The sequence below is a fragment of the Magnolia sinica genome, chromosome 3, assembly GCF_029962835.1.
Source record: "Magnolia sinica isolate HGM2019 chromosome 3, MsV1, whole genome shotgun sequence".
Taxonomy (NCBI): domain Eukaryota; kingdom Viridiplantae; phylum Streptophyta; class Magnoliopsida; order Magnoliales; family Magnoliaceae; genus Magnolia; species Magnolia sinica.
The window spans coordinates 60,799,400-60,818,839 of NC_080575.1; the positions used below are offsets into that span (position 1 = coordinate 60,799,400).

Consider the following 19,440-nt stretch of genomic DNA (forward strand, 5'->3'; position numbering starts at 1 on the left):
GGACAACATCAAGACCTAAAAGACATTGCTCACCTATCTCAGTCCAACAACTTGGGGATCTACAAGGTCTACCATATAACGTCTCATAGGGAGCCATGCCAATAGTTGTCTGAAAAATATTATTATACGCAAATTCTGCTAACGGCAAGTGGTCGTCCCAACTACCAGAGAAATCTAATGCACATGATATGAGCATGTCCTTGAGAATCTGGTTAACTCTTTTGGACTGTCCATTTGTTTGCAGATGATATGCTATGCTAAATCTTGAAGTAGTCCCCATTGCTTTTTGAAAACTTTTCCAAAACTTTGATGTAAACCTCGGATCTCGGTCATATACATTCGAAACAGGTACACCATGTAATCTAACAATTTCGTTTATAAACAAAGTTGCGAGCCGATCTTTAGACCAAGAAATACAAATAGGAAGAAAGTGGGCTGTCTTTGTTAAACGGTCTACAATAACCCATATAGCATCATGTCGATGTAAGGTTTTTGGTAAACCTACAATGAAATCCATTGTTATGTGTTCCCACTTCCATACTGGTATCTCCAAAGGTTGCAATTCCCCTACAGGCTTTTGGTGCTCTGCCTTTACTCGTTTGCAAACGTCACACTCTGACATATGCCTAGCAACTTCACGTTTCATTCCAACCCACCAAAATTGCCTTTTCATGTCCTTATACATCTTCGTAGATCCTGGTTGGATAGTAAACTTAGTGCGATGTGCCTCATCCATAAGGGCCTTCTTCAATTCTATGATATCTAGAACATATAATCTGCCCTGAAACCGAAGTCCACTATCCAAACCTATCTGCCACTCCGGTTGACTTTTTCCCCATTATCACATCTTTACAAAACAATGCCCATTGATTAAATTGTTGGGCTTCTATTACTTGGGATATCAAAGAGGGCTGAATCGTCAAGTTTGCTAATTGTACAACTGAGGACTGTAGAGTCATCTCAAAATCAAATTCAGTTATATCTTCTACCATTTTCCACTCTTGCATCATCAATTGTGCCACTTGGGCCTGTGGCTGACGACTTAAAGCATCCGCCACCACATTAGCTTTTCTTGGGTGGTACTGAAGATCAAAATCATAGTCTTTCATCAATTCCATCCGACGTCTCTGCCTCATATTCAACTCGGCTTGGGAAAAGAGGTATTTCAGGCTCTTATGATCCGAAAAGAGTTCGAATCTAACCCCATACAAGTAATGCCTCCATTCTTTGGGGGCAAAAACTACCGCTGCTAACTTTAGGTCGTGTGCAGGATAATCTTGCTCATGAGGCCTAAGTTGGTGAGATGCATATGCTACTACCTTGCCCTGTTGCATTAGGACACACCCCAAACCTATAAGCGAGGCATCTGTATAAACAACAAATCCCTCACTCGCAGATGGAAGAGTGAGAATCAGTGCTGTCGTTAGACGAGTTTTTAGTTCCGCGAATGCCCACTCACAGGCTCCACTCCAAACAAACATTGCATCCTTTTGAGTCAATCGAGTCAGTGGGGCAGCTATACGAGAAAATCCGAATAGCTAAGAAACTCCTGCTAGACCTAAGAAACTCCGAATCTCAGATTCATTCTTCGGTTGTTTCCATTGCAAAACTGCTTCAACCTTAGCTAGATCAACTGAAACTCCATTCTTCGAAACTGTGCCCTAAAAATTTTACTTCTTCCTACTAAAACTCCCATTTTTCCAGCTTAGCATATAGCTGGTGGGCACGAAGGGTTTGCAACATCATCTTTAAATGACACTCATGATCTTCCTTTGTCTTTGAATATATTAAAATATCATCAATAAAAACAACAAGAAATTGGTCCAAATAAGGACAAAATACCTCATTCATCAACTGCATAAATACTGTCGGTGCACTAGTTGAACCAAATGACGTAACCTGAAATTCAAACTGTCCATAACGAGTCACAAAAGCTGTCTTTGGAATATCCTCCGCCTGAACCCGAATATGATGATACCCAGATCGTAAATCTATCTTCGAGAAATATTGCCCACCACTCAACTGATCGAATAAATCATCTATTCTTGGGAGCGGTTACTTGTTTCTAATCGTAACCTTATTAAGCCCTCTATAATCGACACACAACCGCAAAGAACCATCCTTCTTTTTTACAAAAAGCACAGGCGCTCCCCAAGGTGAAGTACTCGGGCGAATAAACTCCAAACAACGTAATTCATCTATCTGTCTTTGCAACTCATGCAACTCTAACGGTTCCATATGATAAGGGGCTCTGGATATAGGGGCAGTGCCGAGGATAAGATCTATTCGAAACTCTGTACGTCTAACAGGTGGCAAACCTGGAATTTCCTGAAAAACATCTGGAAAATCACGTACTACCGGTAACTTTCAATACATACACCCTTGGACTCTTTAGGAATACAGGACATCATAGTCTCTATAAACTTATCTTTAGGATTAGCCACAAACTGAAATCGAGGTTGGTCAAGTATAGAAAAGGTGACTGTCTTAGCTGTACAGTCCAACACTGCATGGTACTTGGATAACCAGTCCATTCCCAAAATCACATCATACTCTAACTACACCAAAACATAAAAATTGATTGGAAGGGCATACCCTTCTATGTAAACAGGACAATCCTGGCATATAAAACTAATTCTGACTTCCATAACTCAGCTGCCATAGGGTCTGGCTTGCCAGAAAAATAAGGTGGATCTAGACGTCTAAAATCCATAAAAAGAGCACTGGCCCACTCCTGCGCTGACGTCTCAAGAGTATAAATAAATCGTTGCTTTTGATTTGCCGTTATAATTGACATAGTCTGCAGCATTTGTTGAAGTTATGTTGCAGGAACAGGTATAACTGGGTCTGGAACAGATTTTGACGTAGATTTTGACTTAGACTTGGGTTGCATTGGAGGAGTCTGAATAGAATTCTTTCTAGGCGACATCCCATAGACAAAACACCGAATTAGCCTAAAAAGAACAAGTAAACCTATACAATATACACAATACTAAATAACCATACAACTCCTCTACGTCGCAAAGCATGAACCTAACAACTCTAACACAACAACGTATAGCAAATACAATATATGATTTATGCAGATATTTCCCAGATCATGCTTTGAACCATCTTTTGTCACGTCCCTAAATCTAGTGTCAGTAATCAGTGATTACTATACACCAAATTTTGGTTGACAGCCTCCGTAGAACTCCAATTTTGGGGCTTCCAACTATCGCATACTAAGTCCCATAAGCGGGACTCCACAAGGAGGATTTCTGAAAGTAAAGATGACAAACACGTATCATTTCTCAAAATTTCATCATATTCAACACGTACTACTGTGTACAACTGAGTACATCAGGGCAAAACCAAAACATAAACCATGTCATATTTACTATACCTGATGTACATATACAGGGTACTACAAAAAAAATATACACTGATATGTACAAAATAAAAAGGGCAACTGGAGTCTATAACCTCTACTCCTACAGCTCCCTACTCGTGCCCAAAAAAAATAGAAAGGAAATCTTGAGCTACTAAGCCCAGTGAGTGCGTGTGCAGTGAAAATGCATGTTTCATGTCATGCTCATATCATGCACAAGCCTACTGGACCGATAACAATAAAATAAAGATACAAGGCATTATGCCACTTTCCATATTCCAAATCACTTTTTTTTTTCCACATTTCCCAATTGGATCACCAAGGTCTGAAACAGAAGTAGGACTCGCATATGATTGCTACCCACTTGCACAGGCTTTTCCACCGTGGTCAACTACAGAGGTGGGACTACATAATTCTTGGGTCTAACTACTCTAACATACTTGTGTTGAACCTCACTATCTGGCTAACAGCGAGAAGTCATAAGTCACCTGGCAAAACGATAGTAGACAATTTACGAGCTCGTCACACACAACCTATCTTTGCTTGTCCATAAGCAGGTCAGGTCAAACCTCTCAACCAATCGGCACGCGTCGGTGGGAGTCGCCGCTTACTTTGGTATTTCGACATTTTAGCGCTTTGTTCTTCCACCCCGTATAGGCATTGGTTGCTCCCAATGATACCAATCGGGGTTTAAGGACTTTCACCCACGGACCCTCTAATCATGTCCTGTTAAATTACACATTTTCCGTTGTGGTGTCCAACTCAAGTCATAACAAAGTATGTTTCATCGCATTTATAATCACCGTATGCATGAGTCCACACACAATCACAATATATCATGTTTTTCAAGGAAAGCATAGGATGACCTTATCTAAAGCTCAAGTAAGCCTAAAACGTGGTAATTAAACGTCCACAGTTGAAATATTCGTGGGGCCACAGAAGTTTTGATTCAGCTAATATTTTTGTTTTGAGTTCATCACAATAGTAATGACATTATTAACGGTACCGATGGCATCTAAACATCACTGTTGAACCCCAGGAAGGTTTCAATGGTAGGAATTTTCCTAGCCACATTTTTCCTATAGTACGGCTCACTTGAGCTTTGGAAACGGATTGGCTACTCCCCTGCCGTGCTCTGTGGGCCCCACCACAAGGTATGTGTTTCATCCATTCTGTCCATCTATTTTTATAGGTAATTTTATTGTATAGAAAAAAAAAAAACAGGTATATCCCAATGTCAATTGGACCACATTACAAGAAATAGTGTTGAATGAACTTTGACCATTCAAAACTTTTTGAGGGCCATGAAGGTTTTGGAACAACCTAATCTTTTTTTTTTTCACTTAATCTGGGTCTATATGACCTAATTAACAGATTGGATGTCAAATAAATAGTACCGTGGGCCTTAGGAGGATTTAAGTGATGGATATCCAATTACTATTATTTTCCTGTGGTGTGGTCCACCTGATACTTTTTCCATCTCGTTTTTGGGATAGAGCCCTACAATGATATGCAAAAATTGATGAACGGAGTGGATAATACACATACATCATGGCTGGACCCCACCGCAGGAAATAGTTGAATTGCACGTTTACCGTTGCAAAATTCTTGGGGCCACAGAAGTTTTGGATATGCTTAAATTTTTCGGCTCAACCCCTTGAATTAGATGGAAAAACGGATGGACGGCTTAGATAAACCACACATGCATTCAACATGGGCCCAACTGAGTTCAGTCAGTACGATAGGAGCGTACTCGCACAGCGTCGGTCGGATTTACCTCCCAGGCCGAGAGGTATTTCATTTTCATCTTCGCAGGGCGCGAACTCCTCACCGCGAGAGGGATTTTTGCGCGAGAGGGATTTTCGCTCGGCGAAATCCGATTTGCTGGTGCGAGAGCGATTTTCTCTCGGTGTGAAATCCGATTTCAGGGATTTTCGCTCGAAGGAAGAAATTCAAAAAACGAGAAGCTTTGTCGAGAAAAGAGGGGAGATAGCGAGAAAAGAGGGGTTTTGCGTACACATACCGGCTCTGTCGATTGAGAAGCTCCTCTTCCAGCTCCGGTTCCGACTTCCGATTAACCAGGTACGGAAATCACTTTGAAATTTTTTTCCCCTGATATCCCCAATATTCATCAGAGAAAAGAGGGGTAGGTAGCTACAGTTTTCTCATGGGGTTGGTGGCTACAGTCGAGATTCTGAAAATATCTGACGGATGCCGATAATATCTCCCGATATTTCATCGATAATGGAGTACGAAATGCATATTCCGATAATATCGCTCATCTCGAAAAAATCGCCGATATTTCGCCGACAACTAGCAGAGAAACGAATTTAGGGGGTTTTGGTGTCGCAGAGCTGGCGACACCGATATTATCATCGATATTATCGACAATTCGCCGATTACTCAAACACTGCGCAAGACTAGATCTTGACATTTGAAAAATCAGGGGACTAGTTAATATTCTATGTGGATTCAGATTACACGGGCAGTGTGGATAATAGAAGGTCGACTTCTAGTTACTCGTTTGTGTTAGTGAGTGGAGCGATCAATTGGATGTCAAAGCTTCAGTTTGTGGTGGCACTTTCCACAACTGAAGCTGAGTATATGGCAGTGAAGGAAGCATTCAAGGAAGTGGTTTGGTTGAGGGGAATGATAAATTAGTTGGGGCTTCAACAAGAGGCCGTGCTAGTTAATTATGACAGTGAAAACGCAATAAATTTGGCAAAGAACTCTGTTTATTACTCACATACTAAACATATTGATGCGCGTCATCATTTTATCCGACAAGTGCTTGGGGAAGGAAGTGTGACTCTTGAGAAATACACAAGCATGAATCCGGCTGACATGCTTACGAAGGTGGTTCCTATAGAGAAGTTCAAATTCTATGTAAGTTCTCTGGGCTTGGTGAAAGCTTAATGAGGACGGATTGTGCACGAGACGCGACGATGAAGCTATGATGGAAGGCAATTAGAGATGGTGATGGTAAAGGAGCAATGGAGAATGAAGATTGAAGACATGGTGGAGATTGTTATCTAATATCTTAAATCTGTCTGTAACAGAGTCTGTCGATGTCATCGACAAACCACTTGATCCCATCGTGCAGATGTCAATGCCATCGACAGATGCTCAATCCCATCGAGAAAATCCAGAAAATTTTTTGTTGATTGCTGGATAGTTTTGGAGGTTGCTACTCAATGGTATTGAAGGATCTTCGGTGTCATCAACTGGTCCTCGATGGGTGTCGATGTCATCAAAGGTCCCATCGAAGACACGCACAGAATTGTGTAAGTGCGCGATTTGTTTCCTATTCCGGTTGGGTAGTATATATACCGGGTGTAATCGGGATTAGGGAAAGGATTGATGCTTTCTAAGTTGCTCTTAAGGGTTCAAGGGCATAGCTAGGGATTTAAAGGAGATTCGAGGGTCGTTCGAATCATTAAGATTATCTATCTCTTGTAATATTGCTTTCATAGTGCATTACTCATCGCTTTGTGCAGTGGTTTTTTCCCGCAAGGATTTTTCCACGTAAAATTCGGATTGTCCTCTATTTGGGTTTGTTTGTGCGATTGTGATTACTTTGCTTGATTCTGCTCTGTGTGCTTCCGCGAGTCCCAACACTACATAGGACTTGTACACCTCCCCCCAATTTAACAAGTGGAACATTTTCTTCTCTTCCAATCATTGCCACAAAAACTCATGCCTCAGTCTATTCCAATGTTTTAAATATCGCCGATATTGGCCAATATATCCCACGATATATCTTGTATCCCACTTGTGCGATACGAAGTGCATAAGTAGTGTCGATATATCCCACATGTTTGATCCGGTGAGCATTTTCAATTTTTGATCCCCTTTTTTTTTAAAAAATTAAAATTATATTAAATCAGTGTCAAATGGTTACAAATCCATTGGTTCTTCATCTTTTGCATGAAAAATCATGGAGTTGGAGCGTTGATTTTGATATCCATTGGTTCTTCATGTTCTCCACGTTTTTTCTGTAAATTTTCCTTCATCCAACTATCGATTGAAACTAATTTCAAAGTATTTAGGAGTATTTGATGGAATGATCGTCACATACACTCTAATTTCAAATTTTGAGTATAGGTGGTCCGATTTGGAGAAAATTCAAAATTTTCCCAATTTCTCCCAAATTGCTTGCAAAGTTGCACTCCAAACAACAAATTAAGCATGTATAAGGGCTGATCTATTGATTTGTTAAGTCATTGTCAATTTTTGGAAAATAAAAATTATTTTTTAATTAAAAATTAATTAATTTTTTTATTATTATTATTATTTTAAATTTCCCTTCAACCAGCTATCAATTGAAACTAATTGCAAAGTATTTATAAGTGTTTGATGAAATGATCATCACATACACTCTAATGTTTTGCATTCAATTTGAATATAGTTACATTAGTTTAGTCAAACAATGCATAGCTTAGGACCATACACAAAGGAAACCTATTATGTGTACTTCTTTTTTGAGATGTTATGATTTCAAAGTGTGTACTAATGTCTTTTTTAACAATATCTGAAGTTTCATTGAAAAATTCAACCAATTTCCCAATGTTTCCCCATGTTTCCCAAAAAGTGCGATTAATTACCCGATGCAAACAATATATCTTGTGCGATAACCGATATGTATCTGTATCCCAAGGATGCGATACGTAACGCGATATCAATATTTCAAACACTGATCTATTCATTCTACCAAATACCAACTTCAGACATTTAAATAATGGCATGAAGTAGATTGACAAATTTAACAAAGTTATTGTAATGAGAGTTATTTGGCCTCCTAGCAAAAGGTATTGGCACTTCTACCTTAATAATTTTCTCTCAAATCTTTCCACTCTATATCACACAAATGTTTAGCTGGTTTACCAATGCAAAGCGATAACCCAAGATAGGTGGAGACTCCCGCGGTGCTTCATAGGTTCGGTTTTTGTCAGTCTTGGATTATTTTGGCTGAAAAATGTTGGTCAGGGGCCTGGTTCTCGGTGCTCCTTAATGGCAAGACCTCAGGTTTCTTCAAGTCGGAAAGAGGGCTTCGCCAGGGAGATCCTCTCTCTCCCAACCTTTTCATTTTGGTCATGGAAGCCCTCAGCAGGGGCCTATCGTATCTATTCAATTCTAATGCCTGCCAAGCCTTCAGAACAAGTAGAGGGAGCATGCCGATCTCCCACCTTCTTTTTGCATACGACACGACCATTTTCATCAATGGGAGCAGCCCATCAGTCATAAACTTAATGTCCTTTCTCCATACTTTCAAGGATGTGTCAGGCCTTAAAATCAATGCCGCTAAGAGTAGCTTGATTGTTTCCTCCAAAATGACAGCAGGGCGGGTTCGTTGCATCGAAAGGGTGTCGGGAATCTCGAGGGTTGCATCCCCTCTCCATTACCTTGGGGTCCCTCTAACTGAAGGTAGAATTAGTTCTTCCTCACTTCAGCCGCTAGTGGACAAAATTCTGGCTCACATTTCAAGTTGGAAAGCCCAATTCCTAAACCAGGCTGCAAGGATTACTCTCATCAAGCATGTTCTTTCAAGTATCCCTGTCCATACCTTAGCAGCGATTGAAGTCCCAAGGAAGAGCTGTTAGCTCTCGAAAAAGGTTTTGCCGACTTCTTTTGGGGTTGGAGTGAAGGGAGGAAAAAACTGCATTGGGTTAACTGGAAGACAATTTCAGCCCCATCCAAGGAGTGCGGATTGGGTATCAGAAACTTAAGAGAAGTCGCCGAGGCTCTCAGACTGAAGAGGGCCTGGACAGTCTTTTTTTACTACAAAAATAACATTTGGGCTAGATTTATGAGGTCCAAATATGGCGTGAATCAGATGCAAGATAGCCCCGACCCGCGTCAGCCGGACTCCCCTTCTTGGAAACAAGTCAGGAAAATCCAAGATCTCGTCCAAGGCAACTCTCGTATGCTACTGGGGGATGGTAATGGTAGCTTTTGGTGTGACAACTAGACGGGGTTGGGCCCCCTAAAAGGCTGGCTACCAACCAATGTTCCACCCCATCCCCTCGATCTGAAGATTAAAGACGTTATGGGCCCTGAAGGCATCCATCACGCTGCTCGTTTCCCTGATATTCTCCCTGATTTCGTTCAGCATCATGTGCAATCCGAAGGGCTGGCGCTGAATCATGGGACTGATAGCGTCATTTGGACCAAGGAAAAGTCAGGGATTTTCTCCACTAGATCGGTGTGGCTCCTCATCAGATCCCCAGACCAGGTGCGCAACTGGGCCAAATGGGCTTGGCACTTGCATCTCCCTCCCAAAATAGCTATTTTCTTGTGGAAGATTCTCAATGGTGCGGTCCCAGTCGACATCAGCATGAAGAAGAAAGGTATCCAGATGGCCTCCTCCTGTGTTTGTTGCTCGTCTATTAGCCGGCAAGAAGAATCCCTCGACCACCTCTTTGCCAAGGGAGAGATTGCGCTCGCCATTTGGGCCCATTTTTCTGCCATCCTTGGTGTTTCTTTCCTTCCGAACCAATCTGCGGGGGGTAGAGCATCCCAATGGTGGGCGATTACCAAGGATACCTCTACTTTGGGAGTCCTTAGAGGGCTTTCCCCGGGCCTTATCCTCTGGGAAATCTGGAAGGCCAGAAACAAGCGTCGTTTTGAAGACTACCACTGCAGAATCGCCCACGCCATATACCTGGTCAGGTCCTGGTTGTTCCACTTGTCCAATACGTTTCCCCTTCCGGCGTGTACTTCCCAGGAAGACAGGGAAGCGGTAGCTGACCTTCGGCTTGTCCCAGGGAGAACTTCCCCGCCCTCTTCTCCTTAGTAAAATGGATCAAACCTCCTAGGGGCTGGGTGAAACTTAATGTGGATGGCTCGTCTAAGGGTAATCCAGGCCCTTCTGGGAGTGGGGGTGTGTGTAGAGATGATAAGGGCACCTTCATGTTTGCCTTCTCAAAAGGCTATGGTATGGGATCGAGTTTTCAGGCGGAGATAAAGGCGGTTATCGATGGCCTCAAATTTTGCAAAGAGATGGGCCTCACCCACGTCGAGGTGGAAAGCGACTGCCAGGTTGTGGTTGGCCTTTTATCTTCAGCAAGGAACCCTCCTTGGAATGCTTTCTATTGGAAAAACCAATTTCAAGCTCTTAGAACCTCGCTGTCTATTTCAATCAAGCATATCCCTGGAGAAATTAACTCTGTTGCGGACTGCCTAGCCAGATGGGGCAGCTCTTCTCAGCAGTCCAGATTCATCATTTCAACATCTGACCTCCCTCTCTTCGCCAAAGGGGAGCTGGTCCTAGATAGGACAGGATTAGGGACGGTTCGAATCTCTTAACTTTTCCTAATTTTTTTCTCTGTTATATGATAGGAGGGCCTTTGGGTTGGGCCTCCCGAATGTTTATTCCTATATAGCAGGGGGTCTTTGCTTTTATTTTGGCATGAGCCTCCGTTCAGTGTTTTTGTAAGCTCTTTTCTCCATGTCAATGAAATTTTGAGATTCAAAAAAAAAAAAAAAAAAAAAAAAAAAAAAAGAAGGTGGAGACTCCCACCCCACACCCAAAAGAGCCAGCCAACTGCGTGATCTCTTCCCTTAACATACGAACACCCAACATCACACTTTTAGTGATATTTACCTTTAAACCCGACATGGTTTCAAATCATCGAATCACCATCCCAACTCTTCTACCATGGTCACATCGGCATTGTAGAAGAGAATCTTGTCATCAACAAACTACAGGTGGGAGATTGAGGAGCTCGACTTATTGACATTGAATCCACGAAACAAACTAATATGATGCCCATGCTCCAACATTCTGTGTAAGGCTTCAAGCTACTACCATAAAGAGGAGGAGGGAGAGCGGGTCGCCTTGCCTGATGACTCTCGAACTCTTGAAGAATCCTTTCGGGAATCAGAAATAAAAACCTAGCTGAACTAATGCACTCCTTTACCCATCCTCTAAATTTCCTTCCACATCCAATATAGCCAAGCATATAGCCCAAAAAATCTCAATCCATATGGGTGTGTACTTTTTCAATGTCTAATTTGCAAATGACTGCTTGCACCTCTTATATTTGGAGTCTATATACTTATGAGCAGTGTTTAAAATATCGGTATCACGTTAAGTATCACACCCTTGGGATAAGGATACGTATCGGTTATCACATGGGATATATCGATTGTATCGCGTAATGTATTGTTGTTGTTGGAAACATGGGAAAATTGGTCGAAATTTTCAATGAAACTTCAGTGATTGTAAAAAAAACATCAACACATTTATAGATCAAAAAATTACAAAAAATAAATGCACGTAATAGGTTTTCTTTGTATGGGGGGGTCCTAATTTATGCGTTGTCTAACTAAATTGATGCGAGTATATTCAAAGTCTATTCATATAATTTATAAATGTAAGAAGATGTGGAAACACAAGCAATACATTCAAAAGCAAAAGAAGAATCACTAGATCAGGTTATATACATGTTTGATTTTATGTTTGGACACAAGGATTGCAATCGATTTGCAAGAAAGTGGGAAATTTTGATTTTTTTTCAATTTTCCGCAACTTGGCCCATCTCGTCAAAATCTCAAAATTGAAGCTCCTAATCCATGATTTTTCATGCAAAACATGAAAAACCATGGATTTGTAACAATTTGACACCGATTTAACATGATTTATAGAAAAAAAGGACCGAAAATAAAAAATGCTCACCGGATCGAATATGTGAGATATATTGCACTACTTGAGAGTTTCGTATCGCACATGTGGGATACAAGATATATCATGGGATATATTGGCCGATATCGTCGATATTTAAAACAATGCTTAGAGCTATAAGAGCTCTATCCAAGATTTACTAACCCTCGACAAAGGCTCCTTGGAACTTGAATATAACACCTTCTGGAGTACTCCGAAATCCGGTCTCTAAGACTGTAGCAAGACTCTTGCATGGATCCCTAATCAAGATAATAGGTCTATAATCTTTCAAACTCTTTGCACCAGTCACCTTCATAATTGTGGCAATAAAGGATGCCCCAAGCTCATAAGATAACCAGCCCTGCTCGAAAAATTCCTCCATAAAACTCATGACGTCCCCTTTCACAAGCTCCAAGAAGACCTAGAAGAACGTTATGGGGAAACCCTCCAGACCCGGAGGTTTATCCCTTCCTAAAGAATTTGCAGCCTTTTTAACCTCAACTTTAGAAAACGGCTTCTTGAGCAACTCCACTTCTTCCTAGGAAGACTATTGAAGAATAGATTATCTAGATTTTATCCCCTCCACCCTTTATCAAACTATAGCTCTTTGTAGAAGTGGACTTTGTAGAAGTGGACCACTTGTCCACCACGCTACACACTTCAATCCTCTCACGCTCCATTATGACGCTACTTATCTTTTTACATCTGGCCCGAGCACTCACTCTAATGTGGAAGAAACTTGTATTTTGGTCGCCCTCCTTAAGCCAAGTGGCACATCGACATGGTGTTTGTAACGGCCGTTATGGGGTTGTATCGGCCATTACGTAATAGTAACGGTGCCAAACATTACGCATTACAGGGTCAAAATGATCGTAATGGCCGTTATGGCCGTTATGGAAAAAATTACTCACATTAACGACACACATTACTACCATAATGGGGCCGATATAGATTTTTTCTTTTCTTTTCTTTTCCTTTTTGTAAAATAAGAAAAGAAAAGACCGTAACGACTATTACAGCCTGTATTGTAACAATAATAATGGTGGCTGTTGTGGCCACCATTACCATTACGACACACTTTGCACGCAGGTGTTGCCTCCACTTAATCTTTTTTTATTTTTTTATTTTTATTTTTATTTATATTTACGCACGCACACGCACACACACCCCACACACTCACACTAGTGGAATTTCACCACTTATGGATACTCGAACCCTTAACCGGGTGTTGAAACTCCTCAGAGTCTACCACCCGAGCAAGAGTAAGGATCCTTTAGATCTCTCGAGTAGTCTTGCCCTAACATCCTTCAAAGATACTTTTTTTCCTCCAACAGTTCTGCTTCTTCTGCCTTGATGTCAGGCAAGGCATTCTGTAACAGTAATGATGGCCGTAACGGCCATCACTATTACATTTACAATATGGGTTGTAACAACCGTTACAGCCCCTGCAGCGGCCGTTACAGCCTCTTTGTTATTAAAAAAATTGTATCGGTCTCGTGATGAACCTTTAGGGGCAATTACAGCCTTTATGAGCGGTGTAATGGGCCATTGTGAGAGCTGTAACGGCCATTATGGGCCATTTTTTCCATAACGGCTGTTACAGCCTTTACGACCCTGTAATGTGTAACAGTTGCCACCATTACCTTTATGTAACTGCTTTTATGGCCCTATAACGGTTGTTACAGCATACTATGATGTCAAGCTCCCGAATCTTGCTAAGGATTTTAATTTCAATCTCGCTCCTCCCTAGCACATCCATCTTCCACTCAAGCATTTTTCTTTCCAAAATGATTCAATTTCTGGCTTAATTTAAATCTCATAAAGCCCTCGACCTCAAAGGATCCCCACCAATCTTTGACCATGTCGGACAATCCCTCGACCTCTAACCACATCAACTCAAATGGAAAAGGTTTCAGGCCCTAGATCTCTTTGCTGACCTCCAAAAGGATTGGATAATGATTAGAGATAGGTTTCGGTGATCTGCATTGAGAAACCAACAGGAATTTTTCCAACCACTTAGCCAAGACTAGAAATTTGTCAATCCTTGTCACCATTGCCTGTTCCTGACCGTTGGACCATGTGTACTTCCCACCCCTATGGGGAGATCGATCAGCTCATGCATCTACACCCAGTCTAAAAATACTGACATACTTCTAGTGATCCTCCTGCAAGCGCACTTCTCAAAAGGTAATCTAGTGACATTCAAATCACTTCCCACACAGCAGGGACAGTCATTCCTGCCCCTCACGATGTTTAGCTCAACCAAAAAATCATCACTTTTTGTTGCTACATTCGGCCCACAAAGTGCTGCAAACTTCCACTGGAATCCATTAGATATACCTTTCAGCAACACTGTCACTGAAAAGCTACCACCCAAAGCAAGAGGAGGGGGGAGGGGAACCCCACACTACCACTATACCTTCAATAGAGGCAACCACATCGACCACGTATCATGAACATGGCTATGCTGAACGTGTTGAAGGCAGATCGAACGCATAGATGTGGAGATGCTGTACTTCTTTGGAAAGTTATATCCTTAGGAGATTTACTTTAAATGGTATTGCCTTGAAGGACGAGACAACCTCACTGTTCATAAAATGAAACTGAAAGGGTCTGCAGACTGCACAAAACTGGCGGTATCATATAGAAGCCCAGTTACAATGAGCTGGGCCTCCTATGTGTTCTTGGGAGGAAATGTGTAAGTTAAAAGAAAGGTTCTTGTACCTTGACCATGTGGAGGTCATTTTCAAAGACCACATCTCAGTATGTTGAGGAGATCTAACTGGTGAAGAGTATTACAAAAAAATACTATGATTTCAGTCAGAATTGAGATGTCTGAAAATGAACAGCAGGCCGTGGTATGTTACAACAGACTATGAGGAGAGATTCAATGGGAGATGGTGGCAGTTCAACCTGATAGCATAGATGCGGCCCAACAAATGTCCCTAAGAATCTAGGAACAAATTAAGAAGGCAGCCACCAGAAATAACAATTTTCAAGCCAAGGGTATTCAGGGCCATGATCTACTGTGAACAACTCATCCAATGGACTTTTACTCGAGATAATAGAGTATCCAAAACACTTCCACAATGACCAATGGCAGTTTCAATGGTCCACACAATTAAGCGGCAACTTGAATGGCAAGGTACTGGTGACTAATCAGGGCAGAATAATAATACATGTTTTCAAGTGTGTAGGGAAAGGCCATGTTGTCCTACACAGAATCTGCAATTCTGCAAGAAACAGGAAGAAGAGTTCTATGAAGAAGAGGAGAACAGGGAAGCTCTAGGAACAAAAGTTGAATAACCAGAGCTTCTGGGTCTTGACGGTGTTACTTGTATTATGTGGGGTATTAGCTAGAATGAAGACTGGCTCCAAATGGTATCCTCAATACTCCAGTAGAGAACCAAGGGAAACTTTGTAACATGATCTTTGATGGAAGTAGTATGAATCTGGTGTCACGCGAGATGGTGCAACTGCACTGCAGCTTTAGGTGGAGAAACACCCAAAGCCATACTGGATTGTGTGTATAATTGATGTATATATTCAGGTGCACATGCTTGTATCTTATTGAGTTTGTTTGGTGTGGCATCATTCCTAGGGGTGTCAATGGGCCGGGCTCGGGCCTGAAAATCAGAATTTTGAATAGGGCCCCACCCGACAGCCCAGCCCAAAACAGTTCAAAATCCGGGCCGAGACCTACCCCAGGCCTGGCCTGATGACAGCCCTAATCATTCCCTTGAGTCTGCCACGTCCTGTGGAATGACCATGGTTTTATGGTTTTAAGGTGCAGCACTGTAGTAAAGTAGGAGCAGCATAAAGAGGAATCTGGGCCATGGATCATTGCAACCATGTAACCGTGTAAAGTAACTCAGGGTTTTGTATAGCTGTACATCTCTATAGGTTGTCTATATAGAGAATTTGATGAAATCATGGAGTCTGTTGGATGGTGTCTTTTTGTCAGTTACTTTTCCTTATTTATTACAACTTTTGTAGGTTGCATGTTAAATAAGGGAGGATATATGTTGCCAAACAAGAATTTAGATTGGCATTTAACTTTCCCGAGCAATTACATTGCGATTAGGCCTATAAAAAGAGGCACATGATCCATACGTATGAACAGTATTTTCATTTTTAGAGGAGTCAAGTCTTTTCTTCTAGTGGAATTTTTTACTAGAAAGGCTGTTGGATTCACCCGCAGTCCATCTCCAATCTTGATTGAGTTTATTTTCCCTTTCTAGTTGAGCAAACTAGGAGGCCGCTGGAACTTCAATACTTCAGAACATTTATTGGGTTAAAATCTCTTTTGTGGCATCCAATGTGAAGATTGAAGGTTTAAATTGGTACGTACAATTCTCACAATCTTGCAACTCAATTTTCCTCTCTGCAAAAAATAAAATAAATTTGCTACATAAAAAAAAACACATTGATGTAATAAATTTCAGATAACTCAGGGAAGCATTATCAATTGAATATGGAATCCAAATATTATTTCCAGACCTCATCAGTATGTTTCAAACTGCAACTGTCCACAAACAAGCCTAACAGACGCTCCCATTGGTCTCATCATCATGTTTATGAAACCTACAATCCAACAAAACCCCGGCAACATCTAATCTAAAATGTGGTAGATGACTCCATAAATGAAAGCTCTGTTCTTCAGTTATAGAATCCTCTTTTACTAAATTCTAAAATGATCTCTCTAAAGATTCAGTCTGAGTGTGACACTAACACAACAGAACTGAAGAATTTCCTACTTAAGTTGCTGTTACGATGAGGTTCTCAATAATTGCGCTATTCCCAGTCCTATCTTTGTCCAAACTAATGGCCTTCAAAACTCAAGTCGCAAAATAGGGATACTGATAAAGAGGTCCTAGATCTTTACATCTTGCAGGGGCCAAGCCATAGTTCTAAAACTTGGTGAGTTGACTCGAAACTCGGCCGAGTCAACTCGATTCGATGATATTTCGAGCCCGGTCGCCTAGCTGGAGACTTGCTGGTATATATATTTTAGAATAAAAAGAAGAGAGCGGAGTGGGAGATTCAAAACTTTGACCTATCATTGGGAGCCTACTGACTCTACCCACAAGCCACATTTGATTAATGACCATTTATATGAATTTTTACATTTAAAAACTGTTAATAGCCATCATTACTTAAATATCCTTAATAATTTAATAATTAAATATCGAGTCGAACCAACTCTCAGCTGGACATTGAGTCAAATTTTCATTATTTTGAACTATGGGCCAAGCTACTTTTTATCATTCAAGAAGATGGCATGTTTCCAAGGTCAAACAGCTTCAAAATGGAGCAAAATGGGTACCATTGGATGGCCTACTGAGTTAAATTACCAATGGAACCAGGATTCCCCAGTCTGGATAAGAATTGAGGTTATGACCTTGTTGCCATGGGGTATGGGGTTGTTGACCAGATGTAGGCTATGATGTTTGGGGGCATCATAAGTGCTCATTGGAATGATTTAGTGTTTGCTGAGTCTCATTCAATTAACCAGGTTAAACCATGTAACATGGGCTAGATAAGAATTAGTTTGAACTAATAACCTAGGATAAAGCTGGTAGTTAGGTACGATTTGGAAAGTGAAGTAATGGGTAAATGGCAATAGTTTGCTGTCTGCAAGGACTCTGTATTTTTCCTAAAAGTTTTCTAGTAGTTAAACAGTTGTTTATAGAGTCCTTTCCATAAGCTCCACTCATGTTTAGTTAGTAATGATATTAAGATTTAATGATTGTGTCGTAGTAGAGTTTGAGTAGGATTCTCTGTCAACAAACAATGTCTGTCAAGAAACAACGACAGTTGAAAAGGATAGTACTCCCTCCCTTCCCCGCTAGGACTTCATATTTTCCTGTATGTTCTCTAGTAGTTAAAAAGTTGTTTATAGAGTCCTTTCCATAAGCTACACTCATGTTTAGTTAGGAACATTGTTAAGATTCAATAATTGTGTCGATGTAGTAGAGTTTGAGTGGGATTCTCTGTCAAGAAACAACGACAATTGAAAAAGATAGTACCCTACCTCCCTCTCCGTGCTTTTGTTTCAAACCATTTAACAATCTTGAATAGCATCAAACAGAGTTTTCAACTGAAAGCTGGCTTAAACTTGCGGTGGATTGTTTAACCATCTTGAATAGAGGTGTCAACTGAAATCTGGCTTAAACCTGCAGTGGATTGTTTTGTTTGTAATTTACGGCTAATTCCTGGCTTTGACAGAAGAGCCTACGGTAACAGTTGATGGCCCAAGAGGAAATAAATCAAGAAGCTTGGCATTGGAAGAAGCAACTGATACCATACTGTTCTGCAGCTCTATCATTCACAATCTGGCTTACGAGGCTGCAACCATTGCGATGGAAAAGGAGGACGTGGTTCCCCTTGTTGGTTCTCGGCCCATGGTCACCATCTTGGGTAAATCTGATTACAACAGACAAGATGTGCATGGCAGGAGTTCCAGCAAACGCATGCCGAAGTCTCAAAAGGCAAGGCAAAGGCGGTTGGAAGCAGATGCAAAAACCACATCGACCAAGACAGAAAATGATGAGAACATCGAAGAATCTCTGCCCCACGATTCAAAAGCTCCAAACAAGGTTGACAGTATGAAACCACCAAAGCTGGAGTCCAAGTGCAATTGCTCGGTGATGTAAACCTCTCTTCCATCCTCCCTATTTGAGGGTGTCTTTGTACTTGGTAGAATTTTCTGTTTTGCGGGGTAGCACATAGATGCCCTATCAGTTTCTGTTCCTTCCAATTGATTTATTTTTAAGAAACAACACATTGTGTTGGTGGCATAAATGTATAAAAATATATGTTTATGGGTGATTTCAGAAAAGAAATTGATCAGTTACAGCTGGAAGTACTCTTGTCCAACCAAATCTTTACTACCAACAAGCCAACTGAATAGGACATACATGCCCAGCAAACAGTAGGCACCACCATAGATGTTACCTATCACAGAAGTAAGGCTGGTCCACTCGTCAGGTGGTGCATTGACCCGAAATGTGTGGCCCACCCACCTGATGAGCAGACCAGCCTGATTTTCGTGGGCCTACCGTTTGCATGGTATGGATGTCATACACAGCAAGCATGTTGGCAGGAAAGACCTGGTTTGACGACAAGTCAGTGTCCTTGGGCCGTGCCTGATGAGTTCCCATTTCAGAAAGGAATCAGGGTTCTGTTGCAGCTTCTTCTTCTTCTTTTTTCTTTCTTCTAACCCTTTGCTTTGTTGTGTGCGAGTAATGATGCTGATTGTGCTATTCTTAGGCGATTGTTTTATTCATATCACCACATCCATTCACTCAGTGGTATTGGGGTTCAGAAAGCCAGATAAGATTTGATTAAGAGGCAATCCTTCAAAAAGTTGCAACTGAACTTGTGAATTATGTAGTCGAGTCAATTT

The 19,440-nt window shown here is 41.2% G+C and overlaps 1 protein-coding gene across 4 annotated transcripts in view; it reads left to right on the forward strand.

Annotated features, from left to right (window-relative positions):
* LOC131239953 (uncharacterized) overlaps nucleotides 1-19,227 on the forward strand; it is a 68,242-nt gene extending 49,015 nt beyond the window's left edge. For 3 of the 4 annotated variants that reach the window (XM_058237909.1, XM_058237910.1, XM_058237912.1), the window contains one exon: nucleotides 18,261-19,227. In XM_058237909.1, coding sequence (XP_058093892.1) covers nucleotides 18,261-18,688 — 428 coding nt within the window. In that variant the 3' untranslated portion in view covers nucleotides 18,689-19,227. The remainder of the gene's footprint in view (nucleotides 1-18,260) is intronic. The other variant, XM_058237911.1, reaches the window with a different exon arrangement.
* Nucleotides 19,228-19,440: the final 213 nt, after the last annotated feature.